The 12,927-nt window shown below is 55.6% G+C and overlaps 1 protein-coding gene across 1 annotated transcript; it reads right to left on the bottom strand.

The window, feature by feature from the left end:
- Positions 1–4,698: 4,698 nt before the first annotated feature.
- PRRG3 (proline rich and Gla domain 3) lies at positions 4,699–9,217 on the bottom strand. Its single transcript, XM_029240891.1, has 4 exons — positions 9,200–9,217; positions 6,864–6,901; positions 5,622–5,782; positions 4,699–5,226 (listed from the first exon to the last, which is right to left on the bottom strand). Exons 2-4 carry the CDS (start codon positions 6,868–6,870, stop codon positions 4,699–4,701), a joined length of 696 nt encoding a protein of 231 aa, XP_029096724.1. The 5' UTR covers positions 6,871–6,901; positions 9,200–9,217.
- Positions 9,218–12,927: the final 3,710 nt, after the last annotated feature.

The raw sequence follows: 12,927 nt of genomic DNA, 5'->3' as shown, positions 1-12,927 counted from the left end.
CACATATCAGGGTTTCCACTGTCACAAATTCACGACCACAGAGTGAAAGAGCAGGTGTGTTCAGGCCTGGGAAAGCGGCATCCGTAAGGGGAGACAGATTGGGAGGCATAAGCAGCTGTGGGATTTGTCCCAATCTTGAATATCTGTGTTAATACTTGGGCTGGGGGCGGGCGAAGGGCAGGCACTGGGCAACGGTCACATAGCTCGGTACAGTGGGACAACTGTTGAGGCACTGAGCCCGAGGGGGTGTGCTGCGCTGTTAAGGATATCTTTGTCAGGAAAATTCTTGCTCCAGAGAGACTCACCGCCCACAGCCTGTGAAAGGAAAAGCTCGATATGTTTGAATATTTGGGGGCGAATGATGGGAGCGGCCGGTCTTATAGCGAAACATCTGCTTTACAGACTATTTAGCAAGATATACAGTTATATTACTTTAAACTGCAGTTTAGTTCACAGACTATTTTATTCGTAGAGCAAATAAAGGAGGAGGATGAAAAGCTGCCATACCCAACATTCCCACAGTAGACAGAGAACCAGAGATCATCCTGTACACGAAGAGCCCGACAAATGAGAACTGCCGAAGGCACGGTGAAGGGATCCGTAATACCTTGAGCCTTTTATTTGAAAAAGGTACTCATTTTACACTAGATCCCTCTTACACATACGACCCTGAAAACTACCTGAAGGGAAGAATCTCTTGAATATTTCTACAGAGTGAGAATCGCAGATACCATGAATTATCTCAAGTTGTGATTTTCTCTAAGTTTTGAATTAGTGGGCTTTGAATGAATGGGCTTTTATCACAGTTGCAGGCAGTCTGATTAAAGTACTTTTAAATTAGCTAATTATACTGATTAGTACGAGTAGAGTTCAGTGGGGAGGATGTGCTTGTTTCTGAATCGGTGCAATCCTGAGATGGAGCTGCGCTCTTGTCAAGCTGAAAAGCAGCTTAGACAGCAGCTTGGTTGCCCAGCTCTCCATCTCAGCCTTGAACGTGAGGGCACACGCATGACACACAGCACACACACGCACACTCCTAGAAACAGAGAGTGTAGGTAAGAGAGTTAAGAGAGTTTCTCTTAATAATCTCCCTCTCTCCCTCCCTCCCCCCCCACAAAGGAACAATCTAGAGGCAGTGTTGTTTTCAGTTCTTGTGGGATGCCATTTGTTGTGAAAAGATCAACCCCCCCCAGCCAGAGAAGAACCATGCGGCTCCAACTCCTTAGCAAAAAGATGCTTTCCTGACCCGGATCCGTCATCTTCAAGCTACCAAAAACACAAAGTCCAACAAATTGGGCAGAGTCCTATTTTCCGAAGCGCCCTAAGGAATTCACACTAGTGGCAGTGTTGCGTGTCCGTCAGCCAGGGCGCGTCACAGCTGTGCAGGGCTGCACACACTGGGCACCTGCGCACTCCACTTCCGGTTGTGCTTTTGTTTTGAAAACCCCCAGGTGATGGGGAGTAGCAGGGGAGGGACAAGATTGTGATGCTTGTTTGAAAAAGTCTTTAAAAGATTTTGGTTGAAAACATGTGACAGTCACATTCCAAGGAATTTGTCAAAGGCTTTTCTATTTCCTTTTAAGTGAAAATTATCTAAATAACCAGCCCTGCCATTCCGAAAGTCAACAGTCACACATCTTTCCACCAAAAATAAAAATAAAAAACAAAAAGGTCCAGGAGTGCTCAGATTTCCTTCAGCTGCTGATACCCACAGAACAGAAGCCAAGGCTGGGGGCACTGCTCCAAAAGGGCGTGTGAGCGGGGGGGGGGGTCCCACAGTGGGACTCGTGACCTGGCGGGCTTGCTCCAACAGCTAATCTTGGCTTTCCTGACTCAGGGTCCTGTCCTCAGGCTGCCTAGCCCTGGGAGGTGACATTCCTCCCTTCAGACCGGAACCCTCCTGGTACAAATATAGCCACACGCCGGCTATTGTTTCAGACAAGCATGTGAGAAAAGGCAACGTTCACACGTGTATACACACACACACACACACACACACACACACACACACACACGCAAAGTCCAAAAACAATGAAAATGTGGCTACTGCAGATTAAGCGCTGTATCAAATCAAGAACCATACAAAGACAGAGTTTGAAAAGATATGTACAGGGCATTCGTAAAAGCCAAATGTGCACCGCGAGGAGTTATGACCATGGTGTACTGTACAATCTTTTTTTCTATGATATACTGCGAAAAACGTCCCAGAGACCACGGTGGCAACCCCACGTGGAAGAACGCTGCAAAGCACCTGAACCGGAGAGCTCGGCGCCTGCAGGATGCAGGCCGCCCTCCAACGGGCCGGGCTCCTGCATCCCACCCGCTCCCACCTCCAGCCAGCTGCAAACAGCAAGCAGCTCAGCAGAGAGGGGCTCGACGGGGGCCAAAGGGAGCAGGCAGTCCCGGGCAACCTCCCTCTGGCTCTGGTGAGTGGGGCCCACGCCTGGCTCTCTCCCGTGCTCCCGGGTCACACGCAGGCACGGCCCCCGAGGAAAGGCTGGGATGGCAGGGACCGGCCCCGGAGCCTCAGGCTGCCCCGGGTCCTCCAACATGGCTGAATAGGATGGACCCCAGCATCCCTCATGGACAAAGCAGGGGCTTTCTAGGCCCCAAATGCCTTTGTGAGGAAGGGCAGGATTGCGGTGCTGGAGGCCCAGAGGGAGGAAAAGAGGAAGGGAGGAAAGGTGGAATGCCACCTGGTCAGCACCTCTGGCATCAGGGAGCTCTCGGGGAAGGGAGGCAGGGGTGCGGAACGGTCCAACTCGCAGGAGACTGACTCCCCAGGTTGAGACTCGACTTCAGAGTCCTACAAAGACCTCCACTAGAACTGGTCCCTTATAACCTACATATTTCTAGAAGAATCTTCCTAAGGGCGAACTGCACTGGCTTCCCGGTGTCTCAAGCACTACACAGGCATTAGCTCAGTCAGCCTCCAGGAGGCCTGTGAGGTAGGGGTAAGGATGGAAAACCCCGGCCACAGGGTTGTGTTGTCTAAGCTGGTGGCCTCGCTGGGGTAAGAACACTAAGCCTCCTCGTTTGAAGCATGTTCCTGGGTGAGTGCCCAGGACTGGAGGGGCCTCCAGAAGTCATCTGTGGCCTCTAGGCAGGGCCGCATTCAAAGAACGAGGCCTGAGGCCTGCCTTGGAGAGCGGTTTAGACAGAGAGAAGCTTGTCTTCTCAGTGGGTTTTAAACTGCTGTGGTTGCCAATAGACCCTGGCTGTGCACTCTTTGGGGCCCCACAAAAATTTGCTACATTTTTTAAAGCACCACAGAGGAAAAATGGTTTGGTGCTGAGGCCAGGAGGATGAAGATGGAGGGGTAGGGAGGCGGTATTGACGGTGTCTGTTGCGCGGTCACTGACAGTTAAAGGGCGGGTCACCTCTGCCCCGCTGCGGCCCGAAGCCTCACTGAAATGGAGAGGTGGGCAGCTCCTGGGCCACAGAAAGGGGTTACTAACAGTGGACCAGCATCTGCTAATGACAGAGCAAATCATTGATGGGCCGTCAACCCCAGGTCACGAGCTTCCCCATCTCCCCCACAGAGAAATTTCTAAAAAGGGACACTTTTGGATCTTCTCCCCAGGTGGGCACCATCATTAAGAAGAAATCAGCCATCTGAAATTCAAGTTCATCTCAACACGCCCACTCAGGAAAAGGGCAGTAGCCTAAAAGTTCACAGCCAGAGAGCACAGTGCTGAGGAAGCCCAGTTTGTGGGTTTAATCATCCTACGGGCCAACCTCACAAGGAGAAAACTTCAGCTCTCTGCCCTAGCCTGGACCCCGCCCGTTCAAAGGCCATGGGCTCCACAGGCAGGGTCAGCAGCATCCGTTTTCCCGAGGCTCTGATAGGGCTCGTGCCAATGGGTAGCGGCTTTGGCACAGCTGGTACGCGTGCCTGGAGAGCCAGGGTCTAGGGGAGGCCCAGCACAGTAGGATCAGAGCTGCCCTCCAGATGGCAACGTCCCCAGTCTGAAGGAGGCAGCTCTGTCGGCCAGGCCCTGTCCCTCGTCCTTCACACACCCCGTAGTCCTTCCAGGTGACTCCAGACATTCCTTTGAACCTGGTCGGGAGTGTGGGGTGAGTGTCGGGGGAGGGGAGTGTCACAGATGACCTGCGTGACTGATTTCCCTTGAACCCCTATGAGTGGCCCGGGTGATATCGTTTTGTTTTATTGTGTTCGTTGTGTTATTACTCTTTTTGTTTCTGTTCTGTCCTTGTCCTTGCCAAACGTGAGCAAGGACAGAAAGCACAGGGCTAGTGAGGGAAAAGGGCGCTGAAGGGCTGGCTTCTCTCCCTCATCTCTGTGGCGAGGCTTCAGACAAACAGGTCTTTGGCCAGCTGCGTGGCCCCCGGGCCCGAGCCTGTGGACGTTCTGGCCACAATCAATTCAATGGGGTGATTCCTTTGGCATAAGAGAAGCCAGTCCCTGACAGGAGGACAGGATGGCAGGGGCGTGAGGGCTTCTGGAGGAGCTGGGCTCTCTGGCCTGCGGCTCTCCCCAGCGGTGATACATATGCATATGATCCCTACCCCCTCCACCTGTCTTTGACAACCGACTTCCTACAAATCCACGGATAGGGAATTATTTGGCAACAAGGAGGCTAAGGCTGTTTTGTGGTGGCACAGTCTTAAAAAAGTTAAAAAGAAAACAGGAGGCCCCTGAACGAGACTTTCACACCGGACAGGACACGAGTCCTACTACTTGTCTGAGTCAGGGTTGGCGGCCACTATCTCCTCATACTTTGGGGGCGGGTCACTGTAAGAGACGCTCGCTTCCTCACTGCTGCTCTCCTGGGGAGCAGTCACCTCCTCATAGGACGGGGGAGGGGTGGCACTGGACAGCCTGGAGAGAGACAGCTCAGGAAGGTAGAGGGTGCTCTCGAGGCGGACCGTGGTTCTACCCCCGCGACTAGGCCCCAGCACCACCTGCGGGGGGCTCCCTGTCTCCCGGTGCCCAGAGGCCTCCCCCTGGCTGTGCACGGTGCCCCGGTAGACCATGACCCGGGGCAGGCTGTGCCCCGCGCGACTCGCTAAGTACCGGTTCTGAGCGTATGAGGGGTGATGACGGGTGGCCTTCTGCAGCTGACACCTCCAGATGATGAACAAGGCAATGACGATCAGCAACGCCACCCCCAGAAGGGGCACCACCACGTACATGGCATCTGAGCTCTGCGCAGGGTCTCGGACTGAATAGACTGCATTCGGGTACCCTTTCCAGAACTCCATCTGCAAACGAAGGAGGAAGGCGGCTGACACTTACACGTAAGCTCTCGTATCCCAGATGGAGCTCAGAGCCCTTCAGCAGGTCTGGGTTTACGTTCAGCGGGGTCTGCGGCTGCCCCCGCCCTGCCCTGTCTGACTAGCCTCTGAGAGCCATCAAAGAGGCTGTGGAATGCCCCGAGGACAAAGGACACCACTCACAAGTCAGGAGGCCCCCAGAGTCAGGCAGATGGGACTCTAAGGACAGGTGATCTGTTCTTCGGTGGTCCCAGTGGCCCTGGCCTGGACTCGGCTGGATTCCCTTCATTGCTTCCAATTCGTCTGAGATCCCCAGGGCCCACTCTGCTTAATCCTGAGGCTATATCTGTGCTCCCGGCACCCAGCCCCAGGGTGGTACATGCCGTTTTCTCCTTGTCCTCAAACACCTCCTTGACCTCCTCGTAGCTGCAGATCTCCTCCATGCACTCCCGCTCAATGGTCCCCTGGCGCAGCTCCTCCAGGAATTCATTGGCACGAGGGAACCGTTTCAGGACCGAATGGGCATTCTTGGCCTCCAGAAACACTGAGGAGAGAGTCACACTGAGGTCTGGAATGGGGAGGGGCCCAGAGGCTCCTGCCGACCAGACTCAGCCCAGGCACAGAGGCACCATTATGGAGGGAAGCAAGACAGAGCCAGCAGGCAGGACACCACCCCAGACACGTAAGAGGGATGGAAGGGCTGACTTTCTGTGATGCCACAGTATATCTGCCTAGAATACCATGGACCCAACAAGACTCTGGAGGAGAATGGGGCCCTTCTGAGAGTGAAGTGCATGTTGCATGGGAACCATGCAGTGTTTCAGTGAAAAAGTACCTAGTATCTTCTGCCTTGCCTCAAAAAGAGACAATCAGGGCCCTTATCTTAAGAATGTATTCCCCTTTGAGGCTGACGCTGTAACCAACACCAAAGAGCCCCAGAAGACGCTGCCAGGGTGGTGTCCCTCCACCTGAATGGACACCTGTGCCGTCAGGTGGCCTGGCATCGATAGTCTTGCCCCAGACAGTCTGGTACAAACCCAGGCTGCGGTAGATCGGAAGACTGGACGCACGTGAACCGGAGAATGCCTCTGGGAAGGGGGGTAGCAGGGTCTAGATGGAGAATCTAGGCTTTTGGAGACTGGGCACAGATGCATCCATCAAAAATGTCATGGAGTGGGAACCGTATCTACTTATTCTCAAGGGGAACCCCAGCTCCAGCTGAGCCGACTGGCACCCCTATAAGCCTGAGCTGAGACTTCAGAGGATGAAAGAAGAGGTGACATCTGCTCCTGGTACTCCCCTCGAGGTGGGACTTCCTAGTCCTCATGTCAAGCAGCCCCTCTTGGTGCCCAGGCAGGCACCCCCTCCCCAGGCTCCATGGCCTGCCATATGAGTTTCTCTCAGGGTGGCCTGGGGAGCTGCGCATCTCCAAGGGAGCACGTGCTCCAGAAGGGAGCCAAAGAGTTGAGAGGGTAAAGATGTGAGCCAGCCAACTGGACAGGGGCCACAGGAAAACCCCCAGGGAGAGGAAAGCTGGAAAGGACTTGATAGTTAGACTTGCCCCTTTCCCATGAGCCCCTAGGCATGGCTCTTCTCCCCGTCAGCCTGGGCCCGGAAAAACTCACCTGCCATGGCGCTCCCTCAGATCCAGTGTCTCACTTCCCTGACAAAGGAGAAAAGCAGAGTCATGGTGAAATCACACCCCGAAACCTACAGGGCACCCTCTTGGTCCTGGGATGTGACTCCCACCCACACTGGCCGGGTCAGAGGGCAAAGCAGCACCCCACGGAGCACATCACCCTCTGTGCAGCCACTTACAGCCCTGCCGCTCTCATCCTTTTCCAAGAACACGCTCAGAGAGTCTAGACCTAAGGGTTGAGGGTTTCTTTTCAAAAAAGAAAAACTCCTACAGGCTGAGGTTCCGCCTTCCTCACTCTCCTCGATGAATCTCTGCACTTTTGAGCTGGAAAAGACCTCAGAGACAAGGGGCAACAACAACCATCTCCAAAGTCATGGCCCAAGCCCAGATGACCTGCTGTGTTCGTCTTCCACAGACAGGGCGGCAAGGATCTCCTGAAACAGACTCATCTCTCTTCTCTTTGCATTAAATAACACGGCAGCAACGCACACTCCCACTCATGCACGTGTTCCAGAGCACTGGCCAAGCCGTCCACATCTGGGAGCAATCACCCCACTGCTCCCCTCCCAAGCAGAAGCTCTGGTTTTATGACTAACTGGACGTAAGACACAGGAACGGTGTAACCCTTTTTGCCTAGGCTGCCAGGAAGTTCAGTCTTAACATTAACCGTGAAGGACAGGCGCCCTGGAAGCCCAGCTGTTAAACACTTATGCGTTCTCCCCTGTGACACAGTATCCACTTTTCTACTTACGTTTTCAATCTTATGTATATTTAAACTATACCCTCTAATCCTTTTGGCAAACAGGTAGAATAGTAATCATAAATAAAATTAAAACTCAAGGAAAACTAGCAAAGGTAACATCTGTCTATGGAAACACTGTGTTAAGGGAGCCTTTCTCTTTTGCACCCTACAACAATCCCACCCAAAGCTATCAGCATGGGACTTTGTCAACAGACGGGCCTGCCATTGTGAGAAAAGTTGACCCCAAGTGTTTGCTTATAAGAGAGAAGATGTAATATTATCTCAAAATCCTGCTTCTATTATGGATCTCTGAGGTTCCCCTAAGGCCAATGCCAGTCACGTGTCTAGGGTGTGGGTGTGGCATGCCTGACAGCAAGGTTTTTGACTGAAGAAAAATGGAGCTGTTGTGTCAGGGTTTGAAAAGAATGAGCAAAGGCTTTAATAATAAGTGATGACGGAAAAATACATGTTTCATTGCTTATCAATGAGAACTGCATTTAGATTTTTTCTGTGGAGAAATTACGTAACAGCTTCCATATAGCTATGTCTTATCCCAAACACACCCGACTGTGGTGCATGCACACCCACACGTATCATAGGCCAGACTGTGTTATCCTGACACCTGCATAAGTCATTAGTTCATTTTTAAGCTTCAGACATGCCAGGAACTCCTCCAAACAGCTCCCAGGCATGGCCCACTCCATTAACAATTCTGTGGCCACCCTCACTACTGCTGCTGCCCTAAGGCCTCCTCCCCCTCCTTCCCCAAAATTTAGCGCCTGCTTCTTCCCCTATAAATACACCATCAATAGGCCGTTACTATGGCAACAGTGAGGAAGCGCGAGGGCTCCACGACAGAGAATACTGCTGCAGTCACGCATGTATATGTCCCTCCTGCCCCTGGTGGATACTGTAAGGCTGAGTGGAGGCCGGAGGAATTTTTAACCCACTCCCCACAGGAACACAGCTGAATCCTGACGGCCTGGAAAGGAAGGAAGGCAGGGACTGGCCACCACAAAGACCTTCCTTAACCCCCACCCCCACCCCCGCCAGGCTGCAGCTGACCCGTCCCACCACTCTGGGACATCACTCCCAAAGTCCCTCGCATGGGGACTGGCAGCCATCTGAGCATCTAGTGTCCCAAGACGTGGCCTCAAAAGCGTTTCTCCAAATCCCAGCCCTTTTCATTTCCCTCACTCAGAACTGATCACTAGGAAAGGCTTCTGTGATCTCCAAATCTCATGACTCATCAACCCACCCGATGACACGGTACTCCCAAATTACGCTCCAACTCAAACTCTGGGCCCTCCTCGTCCCCCTTCCACTCATGCCAGCCCTGAAAGTGCCCGTGCTCGCCCACCGTTGCCCGCCACCAGTGCCCGCCACCAGTGCCCGCCACCAGAGCCCTGCCCAAGAACTCCTGCTTCTGGCCCAGCAACTGGGTCTGCTGGTGAACCCCCAGCGCCCTGGCCCGACCGAGCCTCCAGATCCTCCCCCAACAGGGCCCAGCGCCCAGCTCAGTGGCCCTGGACGCGGCACCGTGCCCTCGGGGCTGGGGCGCCCAACCCCAGCGGCCTCACCGTTCTCCGGGCCCAGGAGGCGGCAGCCCTGTTTGCGCACGCAGCCCGCCACCTCGCTGCTGCGCCTCTTCCAGCAGGGCCCCTGTCCCCGCCCACCTGCTCCCCGTCGGCCAAGCCCCCCGGCCCGGCCCAGCCGTCTCCTCCCACCCTCCCTCCCCGCCCCGCTGCCCTCCCGCCGCCCCGGGCGCCCCGTGGCTCAGCCCGGCCAGGGCCGAAATGCGCCTGGAGCTCCCGCCCCTCGCAGCCGGACGCCCAGGCCCTACCCATACCTCGGTACCCCCCTGGCCCTGCTCTCCTCTGGGGGCTCCGCCGCTGCCCGCCCCCCACACCCCGCCGCGCCAGGTCTGGCCTCGCGCCCCGCGCCTTGCGCGCCACCCTCGAGCGCCACGACCACCGCGCCCCGGGCGCCAGGCCGCGATCGTCGCGCCGCACCGCGCCACGGGCCGCCGGGCCGAGGAGAGTAGAAGGAGTAGGGGGCGACGAGAGCGGGCCGAGGGGGTAGGGAGGGCGGGCCGGCGAGCTGGGCCGGAGGGGCGGTGGCGCGCACCGAGCACCGCGCGCCCGCGCCCCACTCCGCCAGCGCCGCCCCTGCCCCCGCCCTTGCCGCCGGGGGGCGGGGCCTGGCCGGCGGGCCCGGGGCGATCCCGGGACCCTCGGCCGAAGGCGCGGGCCCCGTCGTGCCCCCGGGCGTGGGCCCTCGGAAGCCCGGCGCTGCAGCGGGCTCGGGCAGCCGCACCCAAAGCCAGCGCGCCAGGCGTCCCCGCGCAGCCCAACCCCCCAACTGTCCCCCACCCCGGCTCACCTGTCATTCCGGCGGGCCCGCCCCCGACTACCAGCCGAGAAAAGAGGGGCGGGTCCCGCAGCCCGGGCCTTCCTCGTCAGGGTGCCAGCGGGCCTGCAGAAGAAGGGCCGGGTCGAGGCCGCGTTCAGCCAATGACTGGGTGACCTTGGCTTCGTCACTTACCTCCCCCCCACCCTGTCCCAGGACGGCAGTCTTCTCTCTGGTCAAATCTGGGAAATGGGGAGCATCCTGCCGCCCTCGCGGGGCTGCAGCGAAGTAGTGGAAGAAATGGGCTTGGGAAACTCTCGACGCGTAGAAATGGGAGAGGATGGAATCTTCTGGGCCTGCAAGGGGAGCGCTGGGTGGGGGTGGGGCCCTCAGGAGGCCGCGATGTGGGAGGTTCAGCATGACAGGACAAGACGCTGGTAGCAGAAGGATGACACTAGTCGTGGGAGAACCGCGGGAAGAGGTGGACTGCTAAAGGAGGGCAGGACGGTTCCAGGGGAGCTCAGGGTCTCGGTCTGCCAAAGCCTCCCACGAGGGGCCCTGTGCGGCCTGCTGGGTTTTCGGGGCTCTTTTTGTTCTCTGCGCTTCTGGAGCCCAGCCCAGCATGGGAGTTGACAAGCCCACCCCCCTAATTTGGTGTTTTGGGGCAGAATGAGCCTGGAAGGCGTCACCCGAACTACCTCCGCCCCCCATTCCAGGCAGAGAAATAGCAACTTGCCCACCACCCTTGGTTTGGTGAAAATAGGGAGGGAAAGCTTCCATCATCCCAGCGGCTTCCAGTTCAGCTCTGGGCTGGCAGAAAGCAGCCTTGGCCAGGGCCCAGCTCCCCATCTTCCTCCCCTTTCCCCACTCCCAGTGGTGCTTTCCTCTCCACCCCTGCCTCCTGTTCGCAGAGTCCTCCCCTGGCTTGCTTGCTCTTCCAAGGCGGCAGGAGCCTTCTTTTCCCAGCACAGACCATCTGAACCCTCCCCAATGAAGAAGGCAGCAGGGCCGGACCCCTGGCCTGTGGGGTGGGCTTCCACAGAAAAAATCAAGTTCACCTGGGATTGAGAATGGAGCTCCTTTGGGGCCCAAAGGGCTATTTATCTTTTCAAAGCACCCTCAGATCAGAGGGTGAGATCCTGGGCCCTGATTGGTGGGGGAAATGGTCTGAGGCTCTTCAGGAACTGACTTCCTGGGTCTCCTAGTCCACCACCCTGTCCCATCCTGATCTTAACATCCACTGTGTTCACAGATGACTTTGTGTAGCTTTCAGGGTGAGGTGAGGGTCCATGGCTTCCACCGCCTTCTGGCATCCCCAGCTAAGCTTCTGGCTCCAGCAAAGCCAGTCTAATTCTAGTTCCCTCTCTGCCCAGGATGCCTTTCCTCCCACCGTCAGCCTCTGTGCGTTTGTATTCATTCTTCCCAAATAGCTCAGATGACATCTCTACTCTTGAGGTCTTGTGGGATTCTCCACCCCCACCTGTGTTGACTGTTCTATTCTCAGCTCTCTGTCTGCAGAGACTATAAACGTGCGGGCTTCTGTGGATGCCAGGGGCAGGAAGGAGCAATAGCAGTGCCTCTGCAGCACACTGCCTGCTTCAACTCTTGGCGGTACCCCAGATCAGCTCTCTGATACTCAGCAAGTGACTTAACCTGTCTGCATCTCAGTTTCCTCATCTGTCAAATAGGAGTGATGATAATAGTACCTGCCTCAAACGGTGAGGAAGAGCGCAAATGGGACAGTCATGTCAAGTGTTCCTGGTGCTTAAGTATGAGTGTGACGCATGCTGGTTTTTGCCTGCCTCCAGCTGCGTTGTGTTCATTTGGTTTCTCACTTGTGTTGCACACTTGCCTCTTCTATCTCGAGGCCAGGGACCTTGCCTCTTCGAGTGTCCCTAGCATCCAACAGAGAGCCTCATCCACAGCAGGCTTAGTAGACGCTTGCAGAGCTGAGGCAGGAGAGGCTGGGCTGCTATGAGAAGCTGGAGTGGGGGTCAGCCTTCAACTTACCACCAAGATATTGTCCCCAACACCACCAGCAGCTCTGGCCCCTGAATCCTCCCTGTGGGGAGACTGAGTCTTGGCTTCCTCCAGATTTTGGCTCCCTTAGAGGGTTTTCTGCCACCCCTCAAGATGGCTACAGGCACTCCCAAGGACTGGCTGGGGAAGGCTGCAACTCTTTGACTCCTCCCCTCCTGCTTCCTGCCAACATTGGCCAGTCTCTCCTGTCCTCACCCCTCAAGTGCACTGACTCCATCAAATTCCTCCACATGGCCTCTCCCTTTGACTGAGAGAAGTACCCTCTTCCAGCCTCATTCAATCCTGGCACCTCACTCTCTACCCTACCATCATCCAGCCCAGGATTGAACCCTCCTATAAGCCCTGTTGACCCCCATCCTCTTATGTCCTCACTGACCTTCACCCCATTCCTGAGTCTAAACACTGGTCCTTACTCCAGAAGAGTCTTAATCCATCTCTGTACACTGATCAACAAATCAAGCAAGTATTCTGGACTGAGTTGCATCCCCCCAAACTCATATGTTGAAGTTCTAATCCCCTCAGAATGTGCCCATATTTGGAAACAGGAACCTTACAGAGGTAATTAAGGTAAAGTGATGTCATTAGTGTGGATCCTACTCCAATCTGACTGGTGTCCTTATAAGAAGAGATGATTAGGACACAGACATACACAGAGGGAGACCATGTGAGGACACAGGGAGAAGGCGGCCGTCGACAAGCCAAGAAATGAGGCCTCTGAATAAACCAACCCTGATGACACCTTGATCTCAGACTTCCGGCCTTCAGATCTGTGAGAAAATAAATGTCTCTTCTTTAAGCCACCCATCCTGTGGGACTCTGTTGTGGCAGCCACACTAAGACATCAGGTATTCGCACAGTGCTACTATGTGCCAGGTACTGTTCTAGGACCTGGGATTACAGAAGCCGACAAAACAAACAA

The sequence above is a fragment of the Monodon monoceros genome, unplaced genomic scaffold (genome assembly GCF_005190385.1).
Source record: "Monodon monoceros isolate NGI ecotype Baffin Bay Population unplaced genomic scaffold, NGI_Narwhal_1 Super_Scaffold_22, whole genome shotgun sequence".
Taxonomy (NCBI): Eukaryota; Metazoa; Chordata; class Mammalia; order Artiodactyla; family Monodontidae; genus Monodon; species Monodon monoceros.
This window is presented reverse-complemented; position numbering and strand designations above follow the sequence as displayed.